This window comes from Thamnophis sirtalis, unplaced genomic scaffold, assembly GCF_051295495.1.
Source record: "Thamnophis sirtalis isolate CommonGarterSnake01/CBP01778 unplaced genomic scaffold, rThaSir2_p1.2 scaffold_4, whole genome shotgun sequence".
Taxonomy (NCBI): Eukaryota; Metazoa; Chordata; class Lepidosauria; order Squamata; family Natricidae; genus Thamnophis; species Thamnophis sirtalis.
Window position 1 is genome coordinate 96,993,361 of NW_028261384.1, and position 17,817 is coordinate 97,011,177.

At 41.6% G+C, this 17,817-nt stretch overlaps 1 protein-coding gene across 1 annotated transcript in view; it reads left to right on the plus strand.

The window, feature by feature from the left end:
- The window catches only part of HAP1 (huntingtin associated protein 1), a 65,300-nt gene that overhangs the window by 6,358 nt on the left and 41,125 nt on the right, over positions 1 to 17,817 (plus strand). Inside the window, exon 3 of the mRNA XM_087714439.1 lies at positions 13,536 to 13,730. Within this exon, the coding sequence (XP_087570565.1) occupies positions 13,536 to 13,730 (195 nt within the window). The remainder of the gene's footprint in view (positions 1 to 13,535; positions 13,731 to 17,817) is intronic.

Below are 17,817 nucleotides of genomic sequence, written 5' to 3' on the forward strand. Positions count from 1 at the left end.
TAATGTAGTCTTTATCATAAAATAGATTAGCTAATCTAGTCCTGTTGCCTGGCTAATGTACAGACATTATGGGACACAATTGTTCTACTTTATTCTGCTTTGGCCAGACTCCACAAATTGTGCTTAATTCTGGATGCCACATTTTAGGGTTCAGACAAACAGAAGCAGGTCCAGAGGAAAACAGTGTGTATGACCAGGAGACTTGAACAAATCCCTAAAAGAGATTAAAGTCATTGGAATATTGAGCCTTAAAAAGAAAATAAGTGGGGGGGAGGGAAGACTATGATGGCCTCTTTCAGATGTTTCAAAAAATGTCAACAGAAAAAGGGCAGGACCGCTTCTTGTTCAACTTGCAAGATATAGAATAATGAATCCAAATCACAAGAAGATGGATTCTAGTTGAACATTAGGAAGCATTCTTTCTAATAATAAGAATTCAGTAGTTGAAAATGAAACCCAATTATCCAGAGAGCGGGAGTTCATCCTAAACCTGGCAGTGACATTTTGGAGATACTGCTTATTAGATTTCTGTGTGAGAAGGATGCATTTGGCCCTCATTTCATTCACCTTTTATGAAACTATGGTTAAATTCCTAGTCACCCCATATTTTTATGTACCTAACTTTGCGAGAGGCATGGTGGCTCAGTGGCTAAAACGCTGAGCTTGTTGATCAGAAAGGCCAGCAGTTCGGCGGTTTGAACCCCTAGCGCCATGTAACAGAGTGAGCTCACATTACTTTTCCCATCTTCTGCCAACCTAGCAGTTTGAAAGCACGTAAAAATGCAAGTAGAAAAATAGGGACCACCTTTGGTGGGAAGGTAACAGAGTTCCATTTCCTTGGGGTGGCTAGAGGTCAAGGCCTCTATTCTGAAGCACACTTATAAGCCAACGATCCCTCTTTTGAAGGGCTGAAAGGTAAAAAAGAAAAATAAGAGAGGGAGCTTGAAAGAAGGAAGGACAATTTGATGCTAAACCAACGGCAGCAATCTTTTCTAAAAACACATATTTCCTGCTAGTACCTCAATAATGTATATTAACCTTTATCAAAACAGGCCAGATCTGCTATATCATGCAAATTAGTCTCAGAGATAAGAATAATTTGCTTAACGTTTGTGCCAGAACTGCAGTCTTGGTCAGGCATATCCTGGTTCAAGAGTTTATTTAGCTTTTATATTGCATCATTCTTGGAGGATTCTGAGGTAATCGCTAATAAGGAAATGAAATAGTATATTATTTTATGAACATACTATACAACCTTCCTGTCATAGTAATGCCGCATAAGGGCAACCGTAAGTGTAACTCTCTGCCATCTTCAGCCTAGATTCTTTTTCTCCTGGGCCTAAACTTAATATGTGTCATATTTATATAAAGAAAGGGAGTGGGTGCAAATGGTAGGGTTTTGTTCGAATTGTTTTTGAGTGTGGTGTGGAGGTTTGAGTTCTTTTAGGATGTCTTGAAATTATTTGGAAGGGTCTGGGACAGTTTGGCATGGCCAGGTCACCACTGCAAGCTCGCTACTACCAAGTCATTGTAGGACAACTCAACACAGCTAATTCTCCTTGGGACAACTCGTTGTAGACAGCTGGAAGGAGAGCTGGATAGGCAGGTGGGTGAGCGAGCAGGTGAGCAGAGTACAGAGTAATGGCAATGGTGGCCAGGGTCTTCCCATCCTCATACACACCCGTCACCACTGCTGCCTCCACCCCGAACTTCTGGAATACTCCCAGAGCTTGGCATGGCGATGGTGGCAGCAATGAGATGTGCCCATCTTCCACTACTTCCCCAACCACTGCCAGCACTGCCGAATGGCCTGAACAATACTGCCACTGCTGAATAGCCCAAATTCCAAATGGCTTGGAGCGTGGTGTGTTGACATTGGCAGGGTGTGTGAAAATGGGAAGTCCCTGTTCTGCGCTTTACCCACCCAGTTACTTGCTTGCCTGCCTGGCTCTCCCTCTGGTGGGAAGTCTTTGGCCACTGCTGCTGCACTGCACTTTGCCCAGCTGGTCACTCGCCTGCCTGCTTGGCTCTCCCTCTGGCTCCCTGCAGTGAGTTGTCCCTGCAGTGAACTAGCCATGTTGACTTGTCCTGGGATGACGGGGTTGAGTTAGCAAAGGCGACTCAGGAGTGGCAAGCTGGTGGCAGTGAGCTGATTGCGCTGAACTGACCTTGCTAAGTTGTCCCATTCTGTGCAAGGAGAGCAGCCATTCAGTTGAGGTCTCAAGCTGTTTGGTAGAGTGTTATATTGTGGCACTATGGCAGTATCTCCATAGATTCGCTTTGGAGGAGCAGCAACAATGGTGGCATGATGTCAACCCCTCGAGATAGAGCAAGTAATATTATGAATCCTAAAACTACTATTATTCTGTTATAGAAATGGAATCTTGCACATCTGAAATATCACCACAAGAGCCGTGGTGGCGCAGTGGGTAGAGTGCAGTACTGCAGGCCACTTCAGCTGACTGCTAGATCAGCAGGTCAGCGGTTCAAATCTCACCGGCTCAGGGTTGACTCAGCCTTCCATCCTTCCGAGGTGGGTAAAATGAGGACCCAGATTGTTGGGGGCAATATGCTGACTCTCTGTAAACCGCTTAGAGAGGCCTGAAAGGCCTATGAAGCGGTATATAAAAATCTGCTATTGCTATTGCTATTGCTATTGCTCATCTCCCTGCTTTTATCCATGAAAGAATTAGAGAGGGTCAAGTCTGGGATACTTTCTCAGTTGCATTTCTGCTTTGGACACAGATTTCTCTCATCTGACCGTTGTCTTGGTTCTTGCTCTTCCTTCTCTTCCTCAAAGTCATTCTCACAGTCCAGCACATAGCAACAATGTCATATGGAGCTGCTGGCTGATCATTAATAAACTCTCTTCTTCCTGCATAGTAGTACACCTTTCGTGGTGGCCTCAAAGAAAATTATCCTCCATGTATGTTGCCCTGCTGCCCAGGTTGAGGGAATAATCTCCCATGTTATTTGGGGGCTGAACAAGCTGGTTGTTCTCAGCCGGTCTTTGGATATCTGGAAGGCTGAGCATGGATGAGCATGGCAATGGTCTGGGTGTGGAGAGATTAGATGGGGGGAAAAAACAAGTTACAGGTTAACCCACTGAATGATTGTGTGTTCCATTCTATTAGATTTGGAAACTGAAGTGTTCCCTAATTGGTTTTGGATAGTATGACACTGTCGTCCTGACTTGGTGTGCAATTTGAGGGTGTTCCTAGATTAGAGCTTGTGGCAAGGTGGCTCATTTCACGACTGCATCCATTCTTGGATCAGAGGCCTTGCTCATAGTCACTCACAGCTTGGTTACTTTCTGATTGGATTGTTACAACATACAACCTTCCTTGAAGACCATTCAGAAGTTTCAGTTCTACAATGTAGTGGTATGGGTAGTTATGATAAAATGCAAATTGTGATTACTCCATCAGCTTTACCAGTTTCCAGTAGGCTTTTGGGTATGAGTCCAAGTGCTGGTTATCGTCCTGCATGGGATGGAATCGGAATCTGTCTCCTAAATCATCTGCCCCCAGGATACTCTCATAGGAAAGGCATGCCCCATATCCCTTCTTTTTAATATTGCCTTTTCAGTGGTAGCCCATGTCTCTGGAAAGAGGTCTCTAATATGCAATGGACCCCAACTCTGCTTATTTTTAGAAAAACCAATAAGACTGTTCCTCGGACATTTGAGTCCTATGGAGAGGAATTGTGATGATTGTGCCTAAGAATCGGGAGGTAGTATGATAAACTTCAGTAAACTGGCAGTTTCCCAGGAAGGGGGGAGACCATTCTAAGATGGGAGGTAAGACAAGAGGCAACACAGTCCGGAGCTGATCTGAGACAGAGGAAGAAGATAGTCACAGAAGTTCACTCCTAGAATAACTTTGCTGTATTGTTTTATGGTGGTTTTGTGCTGGGCTTGACAGGAGTCCCCTTCTGGTTAATGATCAAAATTAATTACTATGTTTGGTTGCCAGTTCTTGTTTAATATATTGGGTTCAGAGGTGGGTTGCTCCCGATTTGTCCCAGATTGGGCGAACCAGTAGTGGCGGTGGTGGGAGGCTCCGCTCACCTGCACGGATGCTTCGGCGCATGCACACAAGCGCGCACATGAGCACAAGCAAACCAGCAGCACCGGGATTTTCAATCCATCTCTGATTGGGTTGCTTTTGAAGTACTGTGTAACCATATTCTTTTTTCCTATTTATTGCCTGTTACACCTCCTAGAGTTACATTATTTGTTGAGTAATCCTATAAATCTGTTAATAAATAAATACACTTGAAAGTAATTCTCATTCACATGCAAAGATGGGTTGTTTCAACAACAAAAAAAATTACTCCCCCTTTTCCCACATATTGATATAAGCCTTTACAATGTCTATAGAATTATTTGGACGAAGAAATTAGTTGAAAAGTTGCCAAGCCCACTGTGGAATGGAAAATAGCCAAGCAATGAGTTATCTATCTATCTATCTATCTATCTATCTATCTATCTATCTATCTATCTATCTATCTATCTATCTATCTATCTATCTATCTATCTATCTATCTCCTTCCTTCCTTCCTTCCTTCCTTCCTTCCTTCTTTCTTTCTTTCTTTCTTTCTTTCTTTCTTTCTTTCTTTCTTTCTTTCTACAAAAAAGCCAATTTAAGGACTTGTAATATTAACTGAAAAACAGCTAAGCCCCAGGACTATACGCATGCACAACTGATGCAATTTTTTATTTTTGAATAGTAATGCACAGGATTGCACTGTAAATTTGGTTCATCCATATTATTGTTTTTTAATGGACTTTGGGAAAGGATAATGGATGTAATTTCCAAATGTATTAATCAAGTTCACTGCTAGTTCTGTAAAAGGTGGATATGTAATAAGAAGAGTTTGGGGGAAATCACATAGTGCAAACATTTTCTTTGGGGATACTATATATTTGAGAATCTTGCTGTTCGTTCTACTTCATTTATTTATTTATTTTTATTTATTTATTTATCTAGTTTGTCACATAGGTACAGGATAATAGGAATAAAAATAAACATGAATAAGAATGCAGGAAATGGGTACAAATAAATGGGGACAGTAGGGCAGGGACGTTAGGCACACTGGTGCGCTTATGTACACCCCTACTGACCCCTTAGGAATGAAGTGAGGTCAACAATAGACAGTTTAAGGTTAAAGTTATGGGGCTTTGAGGATGTAACAACGGAGTCAGGTAGAGCATTCCAGGCATTGACCACTCTTTTGCTGAAGTTGTATTTTCTGCAATCGAGTTTGGTGCGGTTTACCTTCAGTTTGTATCTATTGTGTGCTTGGGTATTATTGCGGTTGAAGCTGAAGTAGTCATTGACAGGTAGGACATTGCAGCAGACAATTTTGTGTACTACGCTTAGGTCAGACCGTAGTTCTAGGTTGTCCAAGCCCAAAATTTCAAGCCTGGTGGCATAAGATATTCTGTTGTGAGTAGATGACTGGAGTACTCCGCTCATGTTCGGTAAGTAGAGGAAATGTTTAGTCTATTTGGAAAAGGAACATATTTTACAAGCTTGGGCAAAGCCTGTGGGATTGCCATAAACCAAAGTATTCTAAATAAAAGTTCTGGCATGTCACGGCTTGGTTGAGTTCCTTTTCTTTGTGGATACAAACTGACTTGAAGTCTAAAAGCACAGAAAGGAATAATTACAGCTTACTAACCAGTAAATTTATGGGTGAAAATAAATTGAAACCACATGGAATCTTGTGGCATACCAAAAACATTTATTTATTATTTTCTGGACAGCAGTTTCTGGGCATTTTATGGATTGTAATCCATAAAAGCTTATACCACAATGAAGTTGTATTTAGAGTGCTATAAAATTCCTTATTAATATTTCAATAAATATGGCTAGGCTCTAGCAACGCCAAAATCTTTTGCTGTTAGACGCAAAATCATCTGCTTTGCCTTGAATATTTTTTTTTATTTCATTGTTACTATGTGCCAACAAACAAGGATTGATTACTGATAACTACAGTGTCCTAGCAACTTTATAACTTCATCCTCCTACAATTGGCTTGCAATTTTGTGTGGGCACAGTAGTTCTTGTTAGTATCCCTACTAGCTTCCCCTAAAGCACAAATTTCACACACACTATTCACCTCTATAGAGAAATTCAGTAATCTACAATCAATTACTATCTAAGATTACTATGGTAATCGTATCACATTTCTGCCCCTCATTGGCAAATAATAAGTTTTCTGGGAAAAAAGTTAAAAAGAGGGGTCAAGTTAGTCTAAAGGCCTGGAGTTATTCCAAAGGTATTCTAAAAAATTAAGTTCTAATAAGATTTGTCTGACAAGTCAACGTGGACAATTCTCTTTCACAAAGAAGTTACTTTAAATAAGGGGTGTCAAAGTTATGTTCTCACGGCAGTGTCGTGACATATTGGGACTTTCTTCCCCTTCGCTAAAACAGGTGTGGGTGTGGCCAGTGTGTGATGCATTTGGCCCATGGGCTGGGAGTTTGACAGTCCTGTATCAGGTCAGTATTTTTGACCCTGACTACTTTAAGATGGATGGACTTCAACTATCAGAATTGACTTCATTCTGGGGACTTAAGGTTCACATGTTTTAAAGATTCCAAGGTTAGGAACACATATTTTGAGTGCAATCTTCGAGTGCAACAAGTACAGGCCTGCAGTTCTCCACAAATTGCATGATGCCACTCCCAGGAAGCAGTTTGATAGCCAACTTTGTGTTGAAATGAAACAACTTTCACCTGACTGGAGCCGACTACAAACTTTTTTTAATTTCCTTGTGGTTAGTGCTGAATGAGATTGAGCTGACCTTGCATTTAAGCTTCTAGCAAGGGCATGCTTGGTTGCTTAATGGCCTAGCAACTACTTGTTCTTCATTTCTGTCCTCATTTCCTGCAGCTACAATATTTAGGTAACCCCAATCATAAAATGGTAACAAAGAATAGAATGGGATTTTGACGCTATCAACTCCAATCCTGCAACATTGCAAGAAATGCAGAAGTTGTCTCAGTTCTGCTTGAAGCATTCTGGCAGGGTTCACTGACAAAAGGGTAAACGACAAAACCGCGACCGACTAAACCGCGGTGACAAAACCGTGTGTTCTAAAGTGCTCCGACGAATGAACGCTGAATCGTGCCGACAACAGCGCGGCGACAGAAGCGTGCTGTAAAACTAAACCTAAACTTAAACCTAAACCTAACCCTAAACGTAATGCTAAACTTAACCCTAAACTTAACCCTAAACCTAACCCTAAACCTAACCCTAAACCTAACCCTAAACCTAACCCTAAACCTAACCCTAACCCTAACCCTAACCCTAACCCTAACCCTAACCCTAACCCTAACCCTAAACCTAAACCTAAACCTAAACCTAACCCTTACCTTAAGTTAAAGCGCGCTTCTGTCTCCGCGCTGTTGTCTCCGTGCTGTTGTCGCCGCATTGATGACGTCACGGTTTTAGCGACGCGGTTTAGTCGGGCGCGGTTTTGTCATTCGCCCTTTTGTCGGGTCACGTTCTGGCAGGGGAAGATCTCACCTCTGCTGGGAACATTCTTTTCTCCAGACTGACTCAAATTTCTTCTGGTTTTTCCCCATAGGATTTGTTTTTCATATCCTCTGATCATTTCTTTCCTTTCTTCAGATTTCAAGGAATATAGAGAGCTCTTAATGATAGCCTCTTATGCATTGTGTCAAATGCTCTGTAGAATAAGAAGTGCTTCATATATTCACCACCAGGAACATAAATCTTACAAGATAGAACTGCTGCCCTCACAACAAAAGGCTTTGTAAGACTTCCACAGACCTCCTAATACTGGCTGGAAAGTTGGTTAACATAACTGGCAGTTGCCAGGCAGGAAAGGCTGCCTAGAAGCTAAAATGTGAGGCAATTTACTTTCTTGGGAGCTAAATAGCCTTTAAGAAACCATTTAAAAGATGCTTGATGTATGTTTCTTTTATCCTGCTGTTGTTTCTGGCTGGAACAAATTCTCCAAACCCAGTTTACTGGAAATTAGGTATATACATGCAATATAGGGATGTCTATGCAGATTCTCAATCATCCAAATTAATCCAAAGATGTTTTTTCAAGAGGCAACTGGACTCTTTGTTTTGTTTTTTGAGGATGTTTCACTTCTCATCCAAGAAGCATCTTCAGCTCTGAAGCAGCTTCTCGGCTGAGAAGCAAAAAAATAAATAAAGTCCAGTTGCCTCTTGAAAAAGCACCGTTTGAGATGCCTGTGGTCATCCAGGTCATAGTTGTCTCAAAGGTGCTTTTTCAAAAGGCAGCTGGACTGTTTTTTCCCTGAGTTTTTCCCTCAAGAAAAAAAAGAGTCCCGTTGCCTTTTGAAAAAGCACCTTTGCAAAATAGGAACTGAGAAAATGTTCCTTCTATGCTTGTTTGCCCATGAAAGCCCACAAGAGGGCAGTATAATTCTTTGTTTGCAAGAACATTTTGCTTAGACCAGTTTTTTTTCAACCTTGGCAATACTAAGATTTGTAGACTTCAACTCCCAGAATTCCCCAGTGAGCATGCGAGTAGAAGCCTATCCATCTTACTGTTGCCAAGGTTAAGAAACGCTGGACTAGATTGTTTGATGATAGTTGTGCGATAAGCAGAAAAACAAAAGAAAAATTTCCATGGAGAGAGAGAAAGAGTCAAGTTAAGCTTCACTTATTTTAAAATAACTGTGTAACTATTTTACTGTAAGACAGCTCTCTGGTTTTAAATAAAATTTCCACTGATCTGAATTTCACTTCTAGTTGTAGTTTCATATCCATATCTATATATTTTTCATGGCAACAATATGATGTACATTCATTTAGCAACCATTCAGAGTTACAACAGCACTGGATGAAGTGATTTATGATAGTTATAAAATCTAAAATTGCCTACTTTGGAAACCAAAAGCAGTGTCTTGGAGTCATGTCGTCACTATTTTCAATCAGCATCCAACAAACAAAGTCAATGGGACAAGGCAGATTTGCTTAACGATTACATGATTCACTAAACAACTGATTTGTTTAACAACCATGAAAAAAGATTGTATAAGATCAGACAGGATTCACTTTACAACTGCTGAGATTAGCAATGGAAATGGAAGTCCCAATTGTGGCTATGTCAAAGAATATTTGCAGTGCAAATCCCTTTTGTTTATAGAGTAGAATAGAATAGAATAGAACTCTTTATTGGTCAAGTGTGATTGGACACACAAGGAATTTGTCATTAGTGCGTATGCTCTCAGTGGACATAAAAGGAAAAAAATACATTCATCAAGAATAAAAAAGATTATAAATGATTCAAAAACTTAAGAGAGCAAATCACTAATTTTAACATATCTTGTTTTAATATCCCATTATATCATTTGTCAAAATGTCTTATAATATACTTTAAAATAAGTTACATTTGCTTAACATTGTGGCCAAATTCTGGTTCACTTGATGTTTTTTTTCTTTCAAGTCAAGTCAAGTAGGTTTTATTGCCATTTCAACAATATACAGTAGAGTACACAGTGAGACGAAACAACAATTCCCCAGGACCAAGGTGATACATCAGACAACATAGATAAAAAGAAAAAGAGCAGAACACAGAACTACATATAGCTCTAAATCTAAGAACTTAGAGAGAGTTGAGGAGTCTGATGGCTTGTGGAAAGAAACTGTTACACAGCCTGTTTGTGCGGGCCCGAATGCTTCTGTACCTTTTTCCAGATGGCAGGAGAGTAAAGAGCGTGTATGAGGGGTGTGTGTGGTCAGCCATAATGTTTCTGGCTTTAAGGATGCAGGGTGTGGTGTATATGTGCATTACAGAGGGAAGAACAACCCCAATGATCTTCTCTACCGTCCTCACTATTCACTGTAGGGTCTTTCGATCCGAAACGGTGCAATTCCCAAATCAGGTGGTGATGCAGCTGCTCAGGGTGCTCTCAATGGTCCCTCTGTAGAAAGTTGTGAGGATGTGTGGTGGAAGCTGTGCCTTCCTCAGTTTCCTAAGAAAGTTAAGACGCTGCTGGGCCTTCCTTGTTATGGAATCAGTGTTGAGGGACCAGGTGAGATTCTCCACCAGGTGAACACCAAGGAATTTGGTGCATTCTATGATCTCCACGGAGGAGCCATTGATCTTCAGCAGGGAGCGGTTGTGTTGTATCTTCCTGAAGTCAGCCACAATCTCTTTCATTTTGTCTACATTCAGAGACAGGTTGTTGGCTTTACACCAGTTTGTTAACTTCTCCACCTCCTCTCTGTATGCTGTCTTGTCGTTCTTGCTGATAAGACCCACCACGGTCGTATCATCGGCAAACTTTATAATGTGATTCAAACTGTGCATTGCTACATAGTCGAGCGTCAGCAGGGTGAACCGCAGGGGACTGAGCACATAGCCCTGAGGGGCTCCAGTGCTCAGTATGATGGTGTTAGAAGTGTTGTTCACGATCCGGACTGTCTGAGGCCTTCCAGTTAAAAAGTCCAGGATCCAGTTACAGAGGGAGGTGTTCAAGCCCAACAAGGTCGGCTTCCCCATCAGATGTTGGGGAATGATGGTGTTGAATGCTGAACTAAAGTCTATGAACAGCATTCATACGTATGAGTCTTTGTTTTCTTAGTGAGTGAGGGCTAGATGGAATGTAGTGGAGATAGCGTCGTCGGTGGAGCGATTCGAGCGGTATGCAAACTGCAGTGGATCCAATGTTATGGGTAGCAGGATCTTTATATGCCTCAAGACGAGCCTCTCAAAGCACTTCATGATGATGGGAGTAAGTGCAATGGGACGGTAGTCATTGAGGCAGAACACTAATGGTTTCTTCGGCACGGGGACGATGGTCGTTGTCTTGAAGCACTTTGGGACAACAGTGGTACTCAGAGAGATATTGAAGATGTCGGTGAAAACATTTGCCAGTTGGTCTGCACATCCTCTGAGTACTCTGCCAGGAATATTGTCTAGTCCTGCAGCTTTCTTTTAAAGCCCTACATGGTATTGGACCTGGGTACTTGAGAGACCGCCTCCTGCCAGTCACCTCCCAAAGACCTATCAGATCCCACAGACTAGGCCTCCTCCGAATTCCATCTGCTGGCCAATGTCGGCTGGCGACTCCTCCGGGGAGGGCCTTCTCTGTGGCTGCTCCGGCCCTCTGGAACGATCTCCCCGTTGAGATCCGGACCCTTACTACCCTCCCGGCCTTCCGCAAAGCAACTAAGACCTGGCTGTTCCGGCAGGCCTGGGGCTGTTGAACTATCCAGCCCCATTCGAGGTTACGACTGTTGTTGAATTTTAAATTGCTGTTTTTTATTTTATTTTTGTATCCCCTCCCCTTTTTATTGTTAGCCGCCCTGAGTCTCTCGGGAATAGGGCAGCATACAAACCAAATAAAATCTAAAGTCTAAAATCTTTCTGTGGGTTGACTTTGCTTAGAGCTTTCCTCACGTCAGTAGTGGAGAGACAAAGTATTTGGTTGTTGGAAGGAGGTGTGGTCTTCCTCACTGTCACGCCATTCTGTGCTTCGAAACAGGCATGTTTAACACATCTGGAAGTGAGCCATCACTTTCACAGGCAGTTCGTGAAGTTTTGGTGGATGCCCTGGGCATGTGCACGCTTTGCTTCTCTGATGGCCCTGGACAGATTGGCTCTTGCTGTTCTTAGGGCTGCTTTATCACCTGCCCTGAATGCAGAATCTTGGGTTTTCAGTAGAGCTTGCACCTCTCCAGTTATCCACGGCTTCTGGTTGGGATGTGAGATAATTTTCTTGGAGACTGTGACATCATCAATGCACTTGCTGGTATAGCCGGTCACTGACGATATGTACTCCTCCAAGTCAATGGAGTCACCGTTGGTTGCAGACTCCCTGAACATGTCCCAGCCAGTGCATTCAAAGCAGTCCTGAAGAGCAGAGATGACGCCTGCTGGCCAGGTCCTCACCTGCTTCCGAACTGGTCTTGAACGCCTGATGAGTGGTCTGTGTGCTGGTTATTAGCATAATAGAGATGTCTGAGTAGCCAAGGTGGGTGCGGGGCTTCACCCAATATGCACCCGGGATGTTTGTATAAACAACATCCAGCATGTTTTCCCCTCTGGTTGCAAAGTCCACATTTTGATGCAATTTAGGGAGCACAGTCCGGAGATTTGCAAGATTGAAATCTCCGGCAACAATAAACAATCCATCAGGGTGTGTGTTCTGCAGTTCGTTGATGGTCCGGTGAAGCATACAGAGTGCTTCCTTAGCATTAGTGCTAGATGGAATATAAACGCTGAGTATCATAGCAGTGGTGAATTCCCTTGGTAAATAAAAAGGTCTACATCTCACAACCATAAACTCCACAAGTAGTGAGCAGGAGGTGGAAACGAGTTTTTACACCATTCTGTGTTGATGTATACACACAGTCCACCACCACGAGTCTTACTGCACAGAGCTGCATTTCTGTCGGCATGAAACACAGTTAGCCTGTCCAGCTGAAGAGCAGCATCCGGAACTCTATCACTCAGCCATGTCTCCGTGAAAACAAAGATGCAGCAGTATCTGTACTCACACCGTGTAGCTTGCTGGAGTCAAGAATGTGATCAAATCACTTTGAAGATACAATATACAGTAATTTTGCTAAGCCTGCAAGCACTATAATATATAAACTGGCTCCCAGCAAAGCATATTTAGCTTGCTAGGCAGACACGATCAAAAGCAGAACCAATCTGTATACCTTTGGTCTACTACATTTCAAAGAAAAAGGCAGAGAGAGTATAGAGTACTGTAAATCAGTGTTTTTCAACCTTTTTTGTGCAAAGGCACACTTTTTTCATGAAAAAAATCACGAGGCACACCACCATTAGAAAATGTTAAAAAAATTTAACTCTGTGCCTATATTGGCTATATATAAAGTAATTCTCCCACGGCACACCTTACACTATGTCAGGGCACACTAGTGTGCCACGGCACAGTGGTTGAAAAACACTGCTGTAAATTACAACTTGATGTTGGAACATTTTTGATAAACTCATCTGTGTGATCTTATTTATTTCTCTCTGACAGGTCAGTATGCTAGCTACTATTATACAGTATCTGAGGTATGACTAGTGAATATAAACAATTTGATTTCCTGGGCCACAAACCTCTGACTGATTCTTCCTTCCGCCACTATTCAGGGTCCATTCAGTGTGCTTTAAATGTTTAATTATGTAAGGGCTCTTTAAGACATCCACATCCATATGGAGGAAATGCATAGGTTTTGTAGGAAACACAGCTCATGTGGGGAGGGGTACTTTTTATCACTAGAGAAGATTGACATCTACTGTCAATCTCTAGTTGTCTTACCTTTGGTGTATTGCAAAATAGGAAATCGGCTTAGTTTCCACAACATTCAAACCATACAATAAGTATCACACTAGCTGAAATGGTGCAATATGGTAAACTGCAATCAAGAAAAACTTGTGATATTCCACAGCCAGGTGCATCTTAGAGATGATTCAGTTTCCTGAGAGCAAAAGGCCTTGCCTCACTTCTCCCTTTGCTAATCAAACCACCTCCCTTTGTCTCTCCTCATATGTTCTGAACAGATTTTTGCAATAGCGGCAATTTGCCCGAAGTGGAAATCATCAGCCTTTTGGGGGAACAACTACCCTTGTATAAACTCCGGGCAGACACAGTATTTGGATATGACCACAAAGATTGGATCCAGACCCCACAAGTCTCTTCTGACGCTGCTGATGCCCTCACATTCAAGCAGATTGAAGAGACCCTGGAATACTTCTGTAAGTAACCTCTGGGGAGAAGTCAAATCGATCTACAAGTCTAACAATAATTCTTAAATTTTTAAAATTTGTTTTTGACTCCTTAGAGTTTTGGAAAAAAAACTACAATAACGTTATGAGGTAAGCCGCTATTATCAAGAGGAGGAGAAGCTGGATGTGTCAGCTGTGAGACGCTGATCTGATTGTGGTTGTTTCCAGGAAATTCTGAAAGAACTGAGATAGGCTTCAGTAAAATAATCCCCACTTCCTAACAGCTATCCTGTTACCTTACTCATAGTAATATATCTCTATATCACTGCAGAACTCAACTGCTGGGCTTTTGACTTTGTGGATCACAACGGTATGTTTCCATCCAGGGGTGGGCTGCTAGGGGCTGCTAGAGGTTTGGGAGAACCTCTAGCTAAGATTGTGTGCAGGTCGGAGAACCTCCAAATCCCACTTCTGGCTGGCTCCACCCTCCCCGCCCCTCCCCGAAATCCCCATGCGGCCTATTTTGGATGCAGGTAAGGGCAGGGCATACATGGAGGCTCAGGGAGGATGACAAATGAACCTACCAGAAGTTCGGGAAGGCTGGAAACTAACCTCCAGAGGGCCTCCGGAGCCTGGGGTGGCCATTTTCGCCTTCATGGAGCCTCAGAGAAAGCCTCCGAAGTTTGAGGAGGGCAAAATTGTGTCCCCCCCCCGCCACCATGGTGCAGGAGGCTGACTAGGCCATGCCTATCCAGCAACCGGGCAGAGAACCCCTTGCTAAAATTGCTGAAGCCCACTCCTGTTACTCATGAACATTTAAGCATTTTTACAGTACTCAGAAGGGCTACTTCCTTGCCATTCCTTTTTTATTTAATTAGGCTACTTTAAAAAAAAGTAGTCATTGTGATAAAGGAACGAGAAATGTTTCTCAGGATTGTTGGTATGAGAATCTGTAAAAAGAACAAAAGAAAGGCCTGATATTTCACAAGGGGTGTGTGAGACTGATACCACTGCATAATATACATTTCTGTGGAATTAATTCCCATTGTGTTCAGGAGGTTTTGGGAAGTTGTCTTAGTTCCTAAATCTTTCTTCGGACTCAGTGTGTCCATTATGCTATTCCTCAAAGCATAGTTACAAATCTCAACCAGAATAGTCAGGTTGGATAGACTCATCAACAATGAGCTTCCTAAATTAAGAGCCAAGGTGGCGCAATGGTTAAATGCAGCACTGCAGGCTACTGCTAGATCAGCAGTTCAGCGGTTCAAATCTCACCGGCTCAGGGTTGACTCAGCCTTCCATCCTTCCAAGGTGGGTAAAATGAGGACCCAGATTGTTGGGGGCAATATGCTGACTCTCTGTAAACCGCTTAGAGAGGTCTGAAAGCCCTATGAAGCGGTATATAAGTCTACTGCTATTGCTATTGCTATTAAATTTCAGGCAGTTTTACTAGTCTTACTCCAACATGCTGTAACATTTATGGGACAAATACTGCAGTGAGAGCTTATTAACCTCCTTTGCATGGTTCTGGATTGCCCATCTGCTGAGCCTGCATAAATGCAGTACATGGAATCCTAATTACTAGATTTGAATTGCACATGAAGCCACAAAAAACTAATCATTTTTGATTTTGACAGCTACCTCTGTCCTGCTGCTTTGTGAACTTTTTACCTTGTTTTGCTTTGATTTTACCTTCTCAGTGCTTAGTAAATCTAGGAATATGCTTTCTAGTGAATTTAACCTTTGAGCTGCTGTTTTGTCCAGACTGATCTTGGTGCAGAATAAAGAGGCTGAGGCTGTTTCTAACTTGCTTTATTTGAAATTTTCTAGCTTCTCCAGAGATGAATGCATTATGTTGTACATTAATTTTACCATGTTTTAAATTTATTATGTATTTAACTATATGTGTTTGTTTATGTATCTATATACCATATTTTTGGAGTATAAGACGCTTTGAAGTATAAGACGCACCTAACTATTGGGGAGGAAAACAAGAAAAAAAAATCTGCCTCTGCCTCCCAGCAATTTGCCTCCTTGCAGCAAACATCAAATAGCTTGTTTCAGTTTTAGCACAGCCAGTCAGGCCAACAGCCATTAACATTCTGAGGGTCTTGAAACCATCTGAGGGATAATCTCTGTCCTTAAAGTCATCTGAATCAGAGTGCAAATGAGTGTGGAACCATCTTGGAATTGCTGAAAGGACTGCATTGTAAATCGGAGATAGGGGAGGTTGTATCCCTCCCTCTTTGTTGAGAGAGGGCTGTTCAATTTTAACATATATAACCTATTTGACTCTCTTTCAAACCAGTGATTTTCTTTGTCCAGGGTGTGAGCCTTGTTGTCTTTAAGAGAATGGCCCTTGTCTTTCAGGTGTAGATCAATTGCTGAATTCTATACTGATGAGTTGGTTCTCCTGTGTTGTGCATACATTTGTGGAATGGTTGTTTTGTTTTCCCAATGTATAAGTCTGCACATGCCTTGCTGTATAGCACTGTATGGACAACATTGTTCTGTTCATGCCTGGTGCTTTGTCCTTGGAGTGGACAACTTTCTGTCTTAATGTGCTCCTAGATTTAAAGTATACGCTTATGTTTTGTTTGTTGAAATTCCTGGTGAGTTTTTCTAATATTCCAGTCTAAATCCAGCTTGTTCTTTCCATTATCCACTTTTCTACTTTGTTCAAAAGGTGTTTTGCATATATTTTAGCCACAATTTCAAGCTACCAGTTTCTTGCAATCATACCTTATTAAAAAAAAAAATAGTGTGGTTTTTTTCATCTTAAGATGTCTGGCACATTTCTGCCATCAGTAACTTTCTGGTCTGTAAATGGAATCAAAGCAATTTGAATGCACTTGCTGTTAGTTTTGGGCTTGAAGTTTATGATTAAAAACTTTTCAGCAAAAAATACAAATTAGTGTAATGGAAACTCAGGCTTCTATCTGCACCTTGGACAGAAGAGCAAATTGAGTTTGTCCAAGTTTGGACATGTTCTGAATTCAAAATATAGATATAACCCTGAGCTTTCTATTCCATCTTACTTCAAGATTAGCTAGCCTCTTGTGAAGCATAACTAAGATCAGATCTGCCTTATAAATGGATTGTGATTGGTTGTTATTGTTATCCGCCTTCATGTGCGCTTGGATGTCTGAACAAGCCCAGTCTTGTTTCATGCAACATTATTTCTGGAATAATATTTAAATGGATACATGAACTTAGTTCTTTTCCTTCTACAGTAGAGAAGATTACATTTATAAATCAAGGAAACCAATTCTGAGCCTGAGGTATTTCTTTTAAGATAATCTTTAGAGACAGGTGTGTAAAATGTTCTAAAGAAGTAGCTTTGGGTGATATTAGGAGAAAGTGGGAAGACATGTAGGGTGATAGATATATGTTCAATAGAACTATTTCAGAGAATTTATATGAAATTTTACAGCTAAATAATGGGGGAAAAGTCATATCCAAAGACCAATCCCTGTTTTTGCCAGGCTGGCTCTGAGTTGGCAAGTATACTTTGTCCTCCTTGCCCTTTAGTCTTACATTTCTTTGAAGGAATAGAACAGGATCTAAAGCATAACAATTAAATTTTTATCTCTTATTTGTAATCAACCGTGTCTCTTAGAGTGTTATGAAGTCAAAATTAGGGAAGAACTCCACTAGGTGCCCATCCATTACTCTGCCCTTCCAGTCAGCAGTACCAAATCATTAATTGGTTAGAATTAAGTCATGTAATATTAGTAGGCATGATTGGGAAGGAACTGGAATTTTGAATTCAAGTACATGGGTTTTCCCATTCTTTGAATGGGCTGATATTATCCAAAATTCCTTCAGTGTAAAAAAAAAATCCCACACTGGTTTGAAATTTGTCTACCTTCACCACTGCCTTGCTGGTTATAAGCTCCAGCAGGTTTTGAGATCAGCAGCAATTTGGGTGGGGCACTTTTGCAGTTTGGCAACTCAAAATAACACCAAAGTCCAGTAGGGATAGCTTATTTTTAGGTGAGGGTGATTGTCTTGCTTCAGCTTCACTCCATAGCTATTGTTGAAGAAATGGACTCAAAGGACAAGAGGAAGAACTGCTACCAAGGAAACAATCAAATAAGCAGGGCTTAAGTCCGGG